The sequence below is a fragment of the Nycticebus coucang genome, chromosome 8 (assembly GCF_027406575.1).
Source record: "Nycticebus coucang isolate mNycCou1 chromosome 8, mNycCou1.pri, whole genome shotgun sequence".
Classification (NCBI taxonomy): Eukaryota; Metazoa; Chordata; class Mammalia; order Primates; family Lorisidae; genus Nycticebus; species Nycticebus coucang.
Window position 1 is genome coordinate 132,359,954 of NC_069787.1, and position 16,802 is coordinate 132,376,755.

Consider the following 16,802-nt stretch of genomic DNA (forward strand, 5'->3'; position numbering starts at 1 on the left):
AACAGTGTAACTTAATTCTTTGTACCCTCAATGAACCTGAAACAATAAATTACAAAAAAAAAAAAAAAAAAGTTAGAAATTTGTTAAGCTGGTCATCAGATTTTGTATGAATTTACCTGCCAATGTAATCCTAGTATTGGGACAACTGCATTCTAAACTATGAGAAGGAAGTAAGTTGACTCTTTCGTTTTTATCAAAAATAAAGAATCCCTGAAGTCCTTGATACTGTTCAGCTGTAGGTTGACTTCGGAGGGCTATGTCTTGTAACAACTAGGAAACAAAACATTCAACAAAATTAAATTTATTTTCTACTTCATTAAAAAGAAGCACATTCACTCACCAAACACCAGCTATAACGTGACATGAATTCTGCCCTTACCAAGTTTAGGTTCTCACTCTGGAGACAACTGAGAACACGACATTTATATTAGAACAGTTATCTGAACGTTCTCATCAAGGCAAGGACAGAAGTCAGTAAAATAGAAGAAAGTCATCATTTCTCTCTTCTGCTGTTTATTTCCTTCCCTCAAGGTCTTTACGCATACATTTTTCTGGAATACATAGGGTCTTTCACTTACAGAGCCCTTCAACTAGGGCCTTTGTCTAAACACAAAATTATTTCAAAGATGAAAGTAAGATACCAACAGTAATATAAGTCCAACCACATTGGAGACAAAAGGCAAGTTAACAAAATACACATCATGAAACAAATATATAATACAAGTAGGAAACTGACGCCAGAGCTCTGACGTCTGAATAGCCTTATAGAGCTAGAAGCCAGCAGACTTAGGCTTTGAATATAGATGTGGCTGATTTGAAGTCTAGGCTTAGTCTACCACCCTGTCAATTCATTCTTATATGGTCTTATTCTGGGATAGACTATCACTGGGATTGTTTTAAAAAAAAAACATGAATCTGATTAGGAAAATTCTGATTAGGAATTCAGCAGTAGGAACTCCAGATGAGCTTAATATATAATCAAAGTAGCTATCAGTATTTAACAATTACTTAATGGGTCTAACGCCCAATATAGTCTGTTTCAATGGATTAAACAGTATAAAGCAAATTTCTATAATGCTCTACAAATTTATAAATCATTTAAATGAAAACATATTACAAAACAAAGCTAGTGACCAAGGAAGACAAATCCAAGTCCCCACTCTTGGGATGCCTTCCCTGGCTACCCCCAAACATTTACCAACAATGACAGCATTCCCTCAACTCTAGTGAGAGAATTGCACATTTGAATTATGCAGCTGCAAACCTGGAAGTGTTTTATGAGTCTTGGTTTGCAGATAAGATTTAGAGTAATCAGATTCTGTTTTGCTTTTTGTGCAAACTCATGAAGTTAACTGTTTGAAGTATCAGAACAAGAAGAAAGGACCTCTGACTGGTCCATGCTCGTCCCAGCTGCCACCCTGCAACTTAGTGCATCATTACTCCAGAGGAAGTTCCACCCTCCCAAGGAATCAATTGGTGAAAACTGAAGTGCAAAATGAACGGTGTCACAGGCAATTTGGACGGAGCACAGTAGACGTCTGAGCAGTCTCTGCTCAGTGAATGGCTTCTCCTGGAGCAGGAGGATTAAAAATAGCTCAGGTCACCTGGCTTATTGTACCCTCAATGAATCCCCAACAATAAAAATAAATAAATAAAAACAGCTCAGGTCTAGTTAAGGATGAAAAGGAAGCAGGTTCAACTGCTGAACTATTCAAAAGTGAGAATTTAGTCTGCAGACTGTCAAATGCCCATTCTCCTGATGGTCCGTAGAAAGGTCTCTTTACAGCCCCCTGTGGGTCCCCCTTTGTTTTGTAGCCCCTCGGTCTCTCCCCAACAACTTCCTTCTTTGCAGAGTCTGGCCTTTCTTTCTCTAGGGAGCAGCAGCTCCGGGAGGATCTCAGAACCTTCCCCACTCGGTTTTAATCCTATTACAAGTAGTGGACCATTTCTGTGAAACTAGTTACATTTTTTTAGTCCTCACAGAAAATTAGATACGAATGGATTAAAATATTGTTTATTTTATTTATAAAAAGGGTAGCCCTCAAGTTGTAGATTCATTCCTTTATTGAGGATTCCTTAAAATCCTATGACAGACTGATTCTTCCTGAACATAGTTCAAGGCTCTCCATCTGACACCCTCTAGTGGACACACAGACACCTGACCACTGGGCAGGGCTGGACAGGGCTACACTTAGTCTCATCTAATTGAAAACACAGTAACCATGTAAGGCAATATAGAAAATGCGGGCTTTCGATTATTCTAACAGATTGGAGCTGGGGAGGACGCTATGGATTCCTGAGCATTTTAGATGCTCATTCAGTTCTGTTTTAACAGAATATAGCTGATGCTGAACAATTTATAGTTTTAAATGAACTAAAACAATAAGTGCTAACTAAACACACTTTTCTTTGAATAAACCTCTGAAGTTACTTATACACCTTTCACATTGATCTGGCAGGGAGTTACATGTAGAGCAATGGTTCTCAACCTTCCTAATACTGTGGCCCTTTATTACAGTTCCTGTGGGTCGTGACCCATGGGTTGAGAACTGCTGATGTAGAGGAAGACTGCTGGGGTTTAGGGGGGGAGCTATACAAGTCGCAGCTGCCCTCACAGCTCCGATCCTTGAGAGCAGCCCAGGAAGTCGGAGGGGAAGCAGTCACCGGACTAACTACCCCAATTGGAGGTTCCCAGGGCCCAAGATCAACACACATTTCCTTACCCTTCTCTCGCTGAACTGAAGACTCTTTCCCGAGAGTTTAGCACATGGAGATTTGGAGAAGTAGGAAGGGACAGCCCTCTGTCGAGAGCTTACGGGTGAGGAAGAGGTTAGAAGAAAGAGAGGGGAACAGCAAACACTCAACCAGACACCCACACAGGGAGAACAGCAGACAGAGGTAAAAACGGAGCAAGGGGGTGAATGAAGGAGACATCTTAGCAAGATAATCAACCAGTTTTCATGCCCTGGTAAACAGAGCTGGATGGGTGTCAAATTTTCTCTGACGGCCTTTGACCAGTCGTTACTGCTCTCTACATACAGAGAACTGAATCAGGGCCCGGGTGGGCAGGGGTCACTCTGATTCTGCACCCTCCTTGTGACAAACCTCAGTCCCCTCCCCTTTATGAGAAGACCAAGAGAAAGGGGCAAATAGCCCTGTCCAGAAAAGCACATCACTGCCCATGACTCGGAGTGTCCTCACCTAAAATTAGGTAATCACTGCCTTCTTAAAACATACCTAAGCAGTAATTATGTTATACAATGCAGAAATCAAAATAGCTGTGCTACATGCAGAGTCTTATCAAGACCCAGGTCTGTAATACTGGAAAATTCTCACAGACCCGCAATAAATCGGGTGAAATTATTTCAGTAAATTTGAGTAATTACTTTCTAAATAATTTACTATGTATAAAGCACTGCATTCAATAATCTCATCATTTACCACATTGAACAAAGCAACATTTTTTTTTTACAATAGTAGTATAAGGGGTCAAAGGCACATAGAAGCTTTTTAACGCTACATTTTTTATTATGAAATACTTTAAAGATGTAGGTATTGTCATACAATTAATGTCAGTAATTAGGGAACCCAATTCTTTTATACAGGGCAGGAAGCCTCAGTCACAGGAAGATATCACCTTTATGATACTGGACAGTAAACATATTTGCTCTTAGAGAGAGACACAATCTCTATCTTCCAAGGCTGTTTGCTATAAAAGCAACCTTGAAAAGACAGTTTGGAACAAAGGGAGCCAGTGCTTTTCTCAAAAGATGTGCCAAAGCCTGAGAGAGACAAGAGGAATTTTACTCCTAACACTTACCACACTATTTTTTCTTTGATGCATTTCTCTCCTATTTCAATTAATTAAGTTTCTATACCCCCATTCCCATTTTCCTATTGTTTTGGATAATGCATTGTAACTGTAATATTTTAACTGTAATCCAAAGTACATTTATGATGTATATAACTGTACATCACATGTATAATTTTCTAAAACACTACAGTTAATGATCCCACCCTTCTTCACAATATAAGACCTTGGTAGTTTTAACTCTAATCATACCCACTAGTCTTGTAAGTTATGGCTGTATATTATTCACATTCAAATTTATTTTCTTCTCAAATTGGGCGTGATAATAATTATTTTATAATACATTGGATATATCTGACACCCCCCCACACTCCATTTCTTCCAGCTTCTCTTCCTTCTTGGTTCAACTTCCTTCATCCTGAAAGCAGATCCTTCATCGGCCTTTCAAAGAGCGTAGTAAGAAGCACATTACCTGAGCCTCAGTCTAGGCATATCATGATTTCACTCTGTCTTGAATGATAGTTTTGTACCTTAGATCTCTAGATTGTTAGTCAATTCTCTTACAATATTAGAGACATGACACTATTATGCTGTTGAGGCTGTAAGTTGCTGCTACATATGAGCATTTTCCTGCCTAAACAGTAATTGTTTTTTGGAGATAAACTTCCATTATCTCTGGTTCCATTTAAGACTGTTTATCATGTTATCACGTCTCAAAAATACAAGTGATACTGTGAATATGTTTTTATTTTAATGGCTCTGGAATTACCCTTTGTTAATATTATGTAGTCTTGGTAATTCTTTATGTATCTTTGATGCAATACAAGATAAATTTTTAAAAATTTACCTTCCAGGTTACTAATATATTTATTCACATTTAATATGCTGTTTATTCTATTTAGTTATAATTTCAATGAATATAATTTAAATCTTGGAACTTTTTACTGGCTTTCATAAATAGAGAGGTGCACAGTGTATTATTCCGAAGTGTCCCGATTCCTTTTCCATCTTCAGGTATTTTAAATATAATCACACAGGGTGGACATTGTGCCCCTTTATAGAGCAGAGAGCAGGTTTGTTTACTATTCAGTGTAATAAAGGTAATATCTTCACTTAGGGCAAAGCTCAGGCAGGCTTACTGTCCTCCCCGGTTAAAAGACTTGGGTTGTCTGAGGCCAGAAGTCCTTTCCTGTCCACAAGCCACAGTGTGCGCACATGTCAGCCAGCTCTATCCATGACGTCTCGCAGAAGCTGGGAGACGGGAGCTCCTGTTTGCTCGGTTTGCTCAAATTCCAGCTAGGACCAATGCTTTTTTCCCCATTTGAGGAGGCAGAAGGTAAGTCCATCTGAAGTGGGGGTTTGATTTTGGAGAATTTATTGTGGGATAACTTGTGAGGATGTCTTTCTAGAATGTCATTAGGACCTTCCTCTGCCAGATGCATCGGGTAGTAAAGGCACGGTTAACAAAAATGTTAATTTCTTGGCTCGAAGATTCCAAACAAGAAATATCTATCAAACGTGTGTTTGGGCAGGTATATCTGAATTTATGCTAAATGAAAGCACACGATTTCCACCTGTCAGTTCAATGCTTCATTAACACAACCGAGATTCCCTGCAGGAATCAGTTTCCTTTAATCTTGTTGAACCTCTGGGCATTTCTCATTTCTCCTAGTGCACGACGTCAGTGACTGAGCAGAATTTTTGGAATCTGAGTTCTCGGCTCAGTTCCACATTCCCATCTCCCTGGCACAGTGACAAGGCAGCACCTGGCTGAGCTTTGCGTCCCCTCTTCAGTGGGGGGCACCACAGAAGCGTAAAGGACTGCTAAGTGTTGTTAAAATGTTTGACTTACCTAATTTTCAAACATTTTATTAGTAATGATCACAACGACTAAAGTTTCCCGGCGTATGGACTTAAGGGTCAAATACAGTTTTGAAATTTGTCAACAATCCAATAATGCGATATTTACTATTTGCTTCTCTGATGAGAAGTGAAAACTACACCTCTATTTCCTTGTCAGCCACATTCGTGAAAGAATGATCTTCTTCACCTTGTACTTACATTAAGCCACAAAGACTGGTTCTATCTTCATTCATTTCATTTTTAACCAGTAACTATGCTATAGCAAAAAGCTAAAAAGGATTTATTATTGTATTATTACTGTATTATTCTAAAAAGGATTTATTTTACTGTATTATTCATAATAATGAATTTCATTTGAAAAGGTCACAGCACTCTCACCACGGTGTATCAGGTGGGCCTTCAAGTCTTATTTGTTGCAGAAAACTATTTGTTAAAATGGCATTTACCATATTAAAAGTTGTTACAGAAGCCATTCCATTCATGTTCTTTCCCAGATGAGTCGCTCTTTACCTCTTTCTTAATAATATAAGGCAGCACATTTTAAGTCTAGTGGAAAGTAACTTAAGAAGGCATTGTGTCCCTATGACATTTTCTTATGTGATTTCTTATTAAATTTTAATATAATAAACATAATAGAGATTTACCAGTAGTGACGGTGTGATTTTGGAATCATCATCATATGGTCTCCCATTCAGATTGTTAAATTCCAAGGACCGTTTAATGTCTTGAGACAATTCCTCCTCAATGAAACGTTTTTCTAAATCTACACTTGGCAAATAATCTTTGTTCTCAGGTGATACACAGGAACCATCAGACTCTTGATTACTTTTTATATCTACTCTTTTCTCTTTTAATTTTCTTTCAAATACATGGATTTCCCCAGATTTTTCACTGTCAGAAGAATAAACATCAAGATCTACAAGGCTGTCAAAATCTGTGTTTGAAGTTCCTGCAAATACAGTTTACAAAAGGGACATGAATAAATTTAAACAAATTAAACTGTTTATAAACTAACAGTTGTGCAGTAAAACATCTTTGTCAAGTAACACTACTTCGCCTTCACTGACTGTTACCTTTCCTGGCTTACATTCATACCTGGTGAATCACAATCCACGTACTTAGTCAATATGAATGACGCAAACTATTGGAAAGAAGCAAGAATTTATTTTGTAATGGAATCTTAAAACCGATGCATTTTTTTCTTCAGAATAGACTGAATTCTATTGGCTTGATAGAAATGAAGTAGTTCAATTCTCACTTCCCCACCCCCACTTCCACTCAGATTTTACAACCATAATTTATGAAAAGTAATGCACAGGGAACATTCCTTCCACGTTCTACCTCTTTCCCTTAGCATGCCTAGAAGTCAGGACAGTCCACAGAGAAATCTTCCAGAGGAAAGGACAGCTCCAGTTGGCAGGCCAGAGAAAGTGCAGCAAGGACGTTGCCTCTAGAAAGCTTCAGAATGAGCAAGATTATATCAGTCGCCCAACTCGTGATGTCTGCTTTAAATACTTTTTCAACCAGGCTCCACAAAGAAATCATCCACAGGTACACTTAAAAATTGTCAGGGTATTTTTCCATGACTTAGCAATTATGAATAGGGCTGCAATAAATGTTCTGATGCAAATATCTTTGTTATGATGTGATTTTTTGGTCTTCTGGGTATATGCCCAGTAGAGGGATTATAGGATTGAATGGCAGATCTATTTTTAGATCTCTAAGTGTTCTCCATATCCAAGTGCCCATCGATCCACGAATGGATTAATAAATTGTGGTATATGTACACCATGGAATATTATGCAGCTTTAAAGAAAGATGGAGACTTTACCTTTTTCATGTTTACATGGATGGAGCTGGAACATATTCTTCTTAGTAAAGTGTCTCAAGAATTGAAGAAAAAGTACCCAGTGTACTCACCCTTATTATGAAACTAATGTAGGACCTTCACATGAAAGCTATAACCCAGTTATAATCTAGGAATAGGGAGAAGGGGGAAAGGGAGGGGAGGGAGGGGAGAGGGAGGTGGAGGGAGAGGGATTAATGGGATTACACGTGCCGTGCATTTTACAAGGGTATATGTGAATCTTAGTAAATGTGGAATGTAAAGGTCTTAGCAAAATAACTAAGAAAATGCCAGGAAAGCTATGTTAACTAGTGTGATGAAAATGTGTCAAACGGTCTATGAACCAAGTGTATGGTGCCCCATGATCATACTAATGTACACAGCTATGATTTAATAAAAAATAAAAAAATAAAATAAAATAATAAATAAATAAATAAATAAAATTGTCAGGGTATGCACCTGACCCCAAACCAATTAAAACAGATGCCAAGAAAGGGCCTCAGGTGCTGGTCTTGTAAATTTTCACCCATTAAGCTCCCTAGGTGGTCTGGATGCACAGCCAGGGGCCAAACCCTGGTCTTTGTTTTCTGAAGAACAAAAATTCTTTAAAGATATTTATGCTGTACTGCTTTCAATTTAAATAAAAGTGTGCATATCATTACCCTGATTGAATATAGCTTCATCTGGTTATCCCTTATTCTTTTTCCAAAACAAATATAAGTAGACAATAAAATAATAGGAGCTTTTGCTAATTTGGTCCCAGTGATGGACGTTCTTCTTTACAGCCCAAATGACTTACTCGTTGCAATCAAATGTCCATATAACTTGACAATTATGTTCAGTATTTAGAACTTCCATTTCTAACCACAGTCGCTTCTTTAACAGCACATGTATTGTGAGCAATAAAATAGTATGTTAGAGAAATACTGTTAGAATAAAGATAGAAAGGCTATTCAACATGAATAAAAGTTTCACAGTAATGCTGTAGTTAATTCTTAAACCACAATAGACATTATCTGATTGTTTGGAAGAAAAAGATGCCATAGCCTATGTTAAATTATTTCTATAGGATTTAAATATTTCACTAACAGGATCCATTGGGTTACTGAAAAGTAATCAAACAGTATTTTAATAATGCTAAAAATGCAATCCAGAAAGTAGATGTGGCAGTTAGTCTATTATTTCAAAATGTGTCACAAAAATGATGGCTCAACATTTAAATATCAATCTGACCCATGACCTAGATCACAGGATCATACCAAGAAATGCAGGAAAAGTATTTGACAGAATTCAACACCAATCCATGAGAAAAACTCTCAACAAACTAGAAAGAGAAGGGAACTTCCCTAATTTGATAAAGAGCATCTACAAAAAGAAACCCCTATAGATAACATCATGTTTAATGGTGAGAAATCTGCAATGGGCCAAGATCATCCCCCACTCACCAGTACTTCTCAGTATCACACTGGAAATCCTGGCTAATACAATAAGTCAAGAAAAGGAAACAAAACATATATAAAATGACAAGTAAGAAATCCGTCTTTTTTCACAGATGACATGATTATCCATGTGGAAAGCCCAAGAGAAACACCAGAAAGACACCCGGAACTGATCAGAAATTATAGTGAGGTTGAAGGACTCATTGTTAACATTCAAGATACTGGTAATGAACAAGTGGAAACTTAAAACATAAGACTGACCATTTATATTAGCACTCAAAAAACGACATACTTAAGTACAAATTGAACAAATTACGTACAAAATCCATATAAAAAACTATAAAGTTTTGATAAAAGAAAGTAAAGAACTAAATAGGCAAAAAAAAGAAAAAAGAAATTACTGTATTTATAGATGGGAAGAATTAATCTTGTCAGTATACTAGTTTTTCCTAACTTGATCTATAGATCCACTGCAATTGCAATTCAAATCCCAACTTACTTTGTGGATATTGTTAAACTAGTTCTAAGAAATTTCTTAGAAACTTAGTCTTCTTAGGAAAAAAAATGGCCTGGGACAGCCAACACAGTATTAAACAAGAAGAAAAAGTGAAAAGATTGACACCTGGCTACTTTAAGAGTCACTATGAATATACAATAGTTAAGACAGGGTGCTGCCGCATTGGTGTAAATGTGGACAAATAGACCAATGGAACACAATAGGGGCCCAGAGTGAATGCATATAAATACAGCCACCAATCTTGGTAAAGGAGCAAAGGCAGTGCAGTGGAGAAAAGAGAGTCCTTTAACAAATAAAACAACTTGATATCCACATCCAAAAAAAATAAATCTAGATACAGACCTTAAATCCTTCACAAAAATTAACTGAAAATCATCCAGGCTTAGTGGCTCACAGCGTCTTCCAAGCACTTCGGGACACTGAAGCAAGGGATAGCTTGAGGCCGGGAATTTGAGGCCATCTGGTAGATCCTGCCTCTACCAAAAATTAAAAAAAAAATTATCTGGGTGTGGTGGGTGATACATGCCTGTCGTCCCAGCTACTTAGGCATCTGAGGCAAGAGTGTGGCTCGAGCCCAGGAGCTGGAGGTTGCTGTGAGCTGTGACTGCATCACTGCACTCCACCTTGTGTGGAAGAATGAGACCTTTTTTAGGGGGAAAAAAATTAAACTGAAAATGGATTATAGACCTAAATGTAAAGTTCAAAAGCATGACGCTCCCAACAGATAACACACGATAGAATCTAGATGACCTTGGGTATGACAATAACTTTTTAGACACATCTAAGAAGAAAGGGATAAGACAAACTTCAGACTTCTGCTCTGTGAAGAACACTTTTCAGATAGTGAGAAGACAAGCCACAGACTGAAAAAAAACATTTGGAAAAGACTCATCTGATACAATAGTACTATCCAAAATACACAAATAATTCCTAAAACTCAACAGTGACAAAACAAACAACTGAATCAAATAATAAGCAAAGGCCTGAACAGACACCTCAACAAAGCAGGTACACAGATGGTGAATAAGGATATTAGAAGATGCCGAGGATCCCGTGTCTTTAGGGGATAAACAGCAGTGAGGTGTCACTGCACACTTACGAGCACGGCAAGAATCTGAGACGCGGACACCAGCACAGGACGTCGGGGGTGAGGAAGAGTGAGGGTTCTCATTCACTCTGGTGGGACTGTGAAGTAGGAGAGCCACTTAGAGTCTGTCCATGTCTTACATAACCAAACATGCTCTCACCATCTGACCCAGCAACTGTGCTTCTTGGTATTTGCACAAATGAGTTGAAAGCGTATGTCCAAACAAAAACCAAGACACGGCCACTTAGAGCAGCCTTATTGATAATTGCCAAAGCTTGCAAACAACTAAGATGTCCTTCCTTAGGGGAATGGATCAACAAAGCAAGGCACATCTACGCACTGGAGTATGATTCAGTGCTAGAAATAAATGAGCTGTGTAGCCAAGGGACAACTTGGGAAACTTGGAATACCTGTGACTGAGAGAAACCAATTAGCCAAAGCTACGTCCTCTAAGTTTCCAACTACATGACACCCTGGAAAAGGCAAAACTGTGTCGATAGCGCATGACCAGTGATTGCCAGGAGTTAGGGGGAGGGAGGGAGGAACAGAGCACAGAGGATTTTTAGAACCTGGAAACGATTCCGTATGGTACTACAGATGGTGTATACTTGTCATTAACATAAAATGCATGACACCAAGAGTGAATGGGGGGGAGGTAAACTATGTACTTTGAATTATAATATTGTGTCAGTACAGAGTCAACTGTTTGAAACAAATGCAGCCCCCTCGTGTGGGGCATTGGTAACGGGGGAAGCTGTGCGCGCTCGGGCCAGGAGGTGGGGGTGGGGTGGGAGGAAATGAGTGTACAGGGACTCTCTGTGCTCTTCGCTCAGTTTTGCTGTGTATGTACGTACACGTCTATATCTATTTATATCTATATAGAGAGATATTTAGAGCAGTTTTAGGTTCATGTACGTGTGTGTGTGTGTGTGTATTTATAACACTGTGTGGGCAATCATGTTCCCCATTCTCCCTAAGCCAACAGGTGCTCCGTGCTCTACTTGGTGAAACCCCACTCATCTTCCAGACCACATCTGGACCAGGATCGATCCTAAATTCCCACACTGGTGTGGTTCGTACAGTTCATACTCAGCCATAATGATTTAGTGGCCTGGTAGTTGAAAACGTTATGACCAGCAGACCAGCAGACCAGCAGAATTACCACAAATTTGCTGTTTTCCATCTTCTTCCCAATCAGGAAGTCATCCCCAGTTTTGTAACTATTCACTTTCAACACTCCTCTGGTATCTCTCACTCTCTTCACATAAGATACATGTTTGGGTTTTTCTGAAAAAACTATGTAAACCAAATATAATACATAAAATAAAGCCTGACGTTTATCTAGTTCCTGTGTGTTAGCTAGTGACATGCTCAAGGTCATGTCGAGATTGAAAGGTAGAAATAGAAACAAAATACGACTCCAAGGCCAGGATACCTTGACTTCTTTAAACGATGATCTCACTGTATGAAAATGGAAACAGTCGCATGCACACAGCATTCTAATCCACAGAACCCAAAGAAACTACTGGTGACAACAGAAATATAAAGAAGGCAATTTGTTTCATTTAGGTTTTGTCCCATATGAAGCTTTTTATCAGGTTTGAATATTTTTGGAAGATATATGTAATGCATGTGAAGGCAACAAGGCGTCAGACTTTTGTCATTAAGAGGCCTTCCGTGTTATCCTTACAATTCAGTCCACAGTCACTTTTAGAGATCTATATTGGCTTATTTTTCTTATGGCTACAAATACCGTTGTCCATTGACTAAAAACCATATTTTCTAGAAAATCATATATTTTCAACTAATTTTCTTCTGAGTGCTACATTTTCTGGTTTTAAAACGAGCAGCAGAACAGACAAGCAGCGCTATTGGTTGCATGCGATTACCAACATGAACAGGTGAATCGTGTGAAGCAGTAATAAAAGGCTACCTTTTGAATTATTTTTACAGGAGGTAGAGCTGTTTCTCAAACAAAGATGTAAGAGCTCTGTTTTCCCCTTGTTGAAAATACGAAGTTGATGGGTGTGAAGTTCGTATGGCAAACCGTTCTTCTGATAATCATGAAATGCGTAACTTCCATGCGCAGGGACGAGCAAAGGAAAGGAGCTGAGAGAAATGTCACACAAAGAAGAAAATAAAAACCACTCAGTTTATTGAAACAAAAGTAGTAAAACCCTGCTGGAGCCTGGCTGTTTACCTTAACTTAATATTTGTGTTAACCTTACTGTGGACACATTTCTAAACCACGGGTAACTGACTCATCTTTACGTAATGGATGCAAAGCAGTGGGTAACCAAGCCAAATCCATTTTAACTGCAAAATTTAAATAGAAAAGTTCTATTTTAAAACATTCCAAAATAAGTTTGATTTCTCGCTTTCTTCCAAAAATGGAGTGTCATCCTTCAAGCTCATAAAAAACTTAGGAAATCAAGGTTTTACTACTACAAACATATTTGTTCATCATTGATCTATTAGAGGTAAAAAGCCGCAGGGGGTGTTTAGACGTCAATGTTTAATCATGATTACTATCTACAAGCATAGTTGCAATTAAACAACATTCTTTAGAATTGAATAATACGTAGTATATGTAATAATCCTTGATATTTGTGTAAGCTTTACAGAGGACTACCAGAAAACTCATGGATTATAATTAACCAAAAAGTTCCTCAGCATCCCCAGGAGAACAATCAAGTTAATGTGGTCCTACGGGCACCTCCAAACCAAAACTGAAGAACTCCTTCCAAACCATGATCAGGAACTTCTTCCACCTTCTTCAACACCATAGATAGGAGTCGAAACAGAGACACAAGGTAAGATATATCAAAGAATCAAATTAGAGAACAGAAATGCCGTTCATTTCCTTGGAGATACGGAATTGCATAACACAAACCTGTGATCTGCTAAACAAAAAGTTATCTCCTGCCAAAACCCAGCTCCCAAACTACATTTGTTGCTAGATATCTCGGTCTTTGCATATAAACATGGGGCTTTTTCAGCCCAAGGGCATCACTCAGCCCCAGAGTTGTTGGAAAATACTGACAGGTCCCCAAGTTAACCAAAACAAAGAATTGGTATCAGGGACTCTTAATAGGAGCTTCATCCCACTGTTCAATCAAGTTTATGCTTTGTAGTCAAACACCTGAAATACTAACATTTCAACAGCAAAAAAGACTTGAGTAATTTTTAACATTATTAACAGACACATTTAGATACTATTTTTCATTTGGAAATGAGGAAATTCTACAAAACAATTACAAAGCCAAACATTATATTGCCTTTCTTTATTTTATCACGCATCAAAAAAATGGGAACCAGTCCATACTATAGAAGCTCTTTTAGTATCTCAATCTCTTATGTATAAAACTTTTTCATTTAGGGTTTATAGCAAACTAAGGTAAGAAGTATCCAGAGTATCTTTGGAGAAAATCAGAATGCTCCCAAGAAACACGTTGGGCTTGGCCAAACACTTTTAAATAAGGCTATTCCTAAATTCATAATGATCCAAATGTTAGCGGGGGTACAAACATATCATAATAGACAATTTCCTAATTGCTAAATATTGTTCAATATTAGCAATATTGCACACAATTGCAAATATGGCTTTTGTAAACCATACCCTAGCATTATTAAAGTTGCATGTTTTTTATGCAGTGAATTTCCCATTTGAAAAGATAGTTGGTGTTTTTCTGGCATGGGTTTTAATACGCATACAAAGTAAATAAGAAAGCTCTTACCTTTGTTGACGGTCTGCCTCAGCTAATTCCACTTTGTAAGGCGCAGTGTTTCCAGATTCTTCAAATTCCTCTTCATATGTCTTATTAAATGCATGTTACACAATGTAAGTATGTACAATAAATTTGTTATACATTAACCAAGAAATGTATAGCTGAAATTTAGAGTGCCTTCCTCCCACCAATGATGTCATGAGAGCTCTAGTTATATTTTACAGCACACGAGTTCCAAGAAAACTAAACAAAAAGAATTTTCATTCAACACAGTAAGTGCTAACTGCCAAGCGGTTTAGTGACTGAGGAGCTCTTCGTTGCCTGACTGGCAAGGCGTAAGTTTACTCTTGTATGTATTAATCATTTAATTAACACAGTGTGATGGTGTCTGGGTGTGTGTTATTTGTTCAATTTCTCCAATTTATCCAGAAGAGGAATAAAAGTTGCTAGGCAAAAGGAAAAAAAAAAAAAAAAAAAGCAGAAGCTATATAATTCTATCAATATAAAGAAGAAAGGTGCGTTTAAACAGTCTTCTCTATTCTTGTCTTTTTCTGTGACAATTGCAGCAAAAGTAATACCAAGGGCCAGAGGCTCCCTCGGCTCCCAAATGCCCAGAAAATCAGAAATGCCCAACTCTGTTGTTGCATCCTGAAACTCTGGCCTGGAGCTTCAGCTCTGACTGGCAATGACCCTCGCTGATTCTGTTTGTATTTTCTAGAGGTTTGTGTTCAAGTTATCATTATCTCAAACCTTTTAAATCTTAAATATCATTTCTTTCTTTACACAGAAAATATCAAATGGCATTCAAAAAACTAAGTTTTCACTTAAATGTTATTAAATAGATATCACGTAATGAGATTGAGCTTTGCTAAAAATCCTGATGACATAACTAAGCTGACAAAACACCAAATCACATTTCTGTAAGTTAAAATAGTGATTCCCCACACTGCATGCTTCAAAAAAAAGACAATGCCAATTCAGCTCACAAATTTACTCTCTACAAAAAAAAAAAATATATTGTTTCATTCTCATCACCATATTTAAATTCAAGCACTTGTACATTTCCTGCTAAACCAGTGGTTCTCAACCTTCCTAATGCCATGACCCTTTAATATAGTTCCTCATATTGTGGTGACCCCCAACCATAAAATTATTTTCGCTGCTACTTCATAACTGTAATTTGGGTACTGTTAGGAATCATGATGTAAATATCCGATATGCAGGATAGTCTTAGGCGGACTCCTGTGAAAGGGTCATTCAGCCCCCAAAGGGGTTGTGACCCACGGGTTGAGACCTGCTGCGAAACTATGCTAGTTATGAAAGACGTCTTCCTGGAAACAGCATGCAGCTATGTAATAAAGTGCATGAATGGTCGATATACACTCACATCATCCAGCTCGACTATCTTTAGAGATGGTTCAGGTCTCTCTGTGTTTAAGTCTTCAACTGGCAGAAAAAGATTCAGCTGTTGTACTTCGGTTTCTTCAACTAGGAAATAAGATTTATAATGATATTATCAAATCTTTCTTGACAATTTCCTTCAACTAATATAACCAGCATTAAAGGGTGGTGTTCTGTGCAGCCACACAAGAGATAAATTCAGGTCGAGTGAAATACATGTCTTCTGAGCATCTGATTTGTAAATGAAGCCATTTAAAGTAGGCAAAGTAAATCCAGAGAGTGGTAAGCAGTGAGCATGCAACATTTTTAACCAGACGTAAAAGATCACATAATGCAATTGAGAAGGATACATTAACGAAAAAAAAGTAGATGCTGGTTAATACTTAGTGTACATGATTTGAAATAACAACTTTTAAAAATTTCTAATCACATCCAAACTAACCGTCACTATCCTCCTCCTTATTTTCCCTTTGCGGAATCTGTTTCTCACTGGTGGTGGTTTCACGCGGCTGTATAACCATGTTGGGCAGCACATTCAGGAGCTGCTCTTCTGGAGTCCTGCAGGATGAGAAAGAAGCGGTTCCAGCACTAATGCACATTATCCGAGCCTTTCCCAAACAAGATCTTGATTTATTTATCAAAGGAGCAAGTATACAAAATTAATGACGAAACCATAACTGCTCCTTTTACTCAAAGAACATAACGGCAACTGCGTAACAGACTCTTCATTTACTAAACAAAAACGTCTGTAAATCAACTTGGCATCGGCCAACATTTTAAAATTGCACATCCCACTGCTTTTCGTTTGAGATGAAAATCAAAGTTATGATAGAGGTTGGTGTTCTCTCAAAAGCCACGTGGAGTCCATAAAACATACCATGCTGTTTAAAAAGCTAATTTATGAATGTGAGTTTTATCTTACAGTCTTGGCATTTTCTGAATGAACTGCAGGGGAACCCGAGGGTATTTGTCTAAACTTTCACCACACCAGCGGGGTCATAAAACAGGTTCCTGAGATACGAATGTGAGGCGTTCTGGCTGTGGCATCGATTACCCGATTAACCAGGGAAATTGATGCACCCATTTCATATGGAAGGCACTGAAGCCCAG

At 38.0% G+C, this 16,802-nt stretch overlaps 1 protein-coding gene across 1 annotated transcript in view; it reads right to left on the minus strand.

Moving 5' to 3' along the window:
• Positions 1 to 16,802, minus strand: part of ZBBX (zinc finger B-box domain containing) — a 122,612-nt gene that overhangs the window by 41,598 nt on the left and 64,212 nt on the right. Inside the window, exons 11-16 of the mRNA XM_053598858.1 lie at positions 16,135 to 16,250; positions 15,679 to 15,779; positions 14,301 to 14,380; positions 12,494 to 12,639; positions 6,319 to 6,623; positions 117 to 270 (exon numbers count right to left, since the gene is read on the minus strand). Of these exons, the coding sequence (XP_053454833.1) occupies positions 117 to 270; positions 6,319 to 6,623; positions 12,494 to 12,639; positions 14,301 to 14,380; positions 15,679 to 15,779; positions 16,135 to 16,250 (902 nt within the window). The remainder of the gene's footprint in view (positions 1 to 116; positions 271 to 6,318; positions 6,624 to 12,493; positions 12,640 to 14,300; positions 14,381 to 15,678; positions 15,780 to 16,134; positions 16,251 to 16,802) is intronic.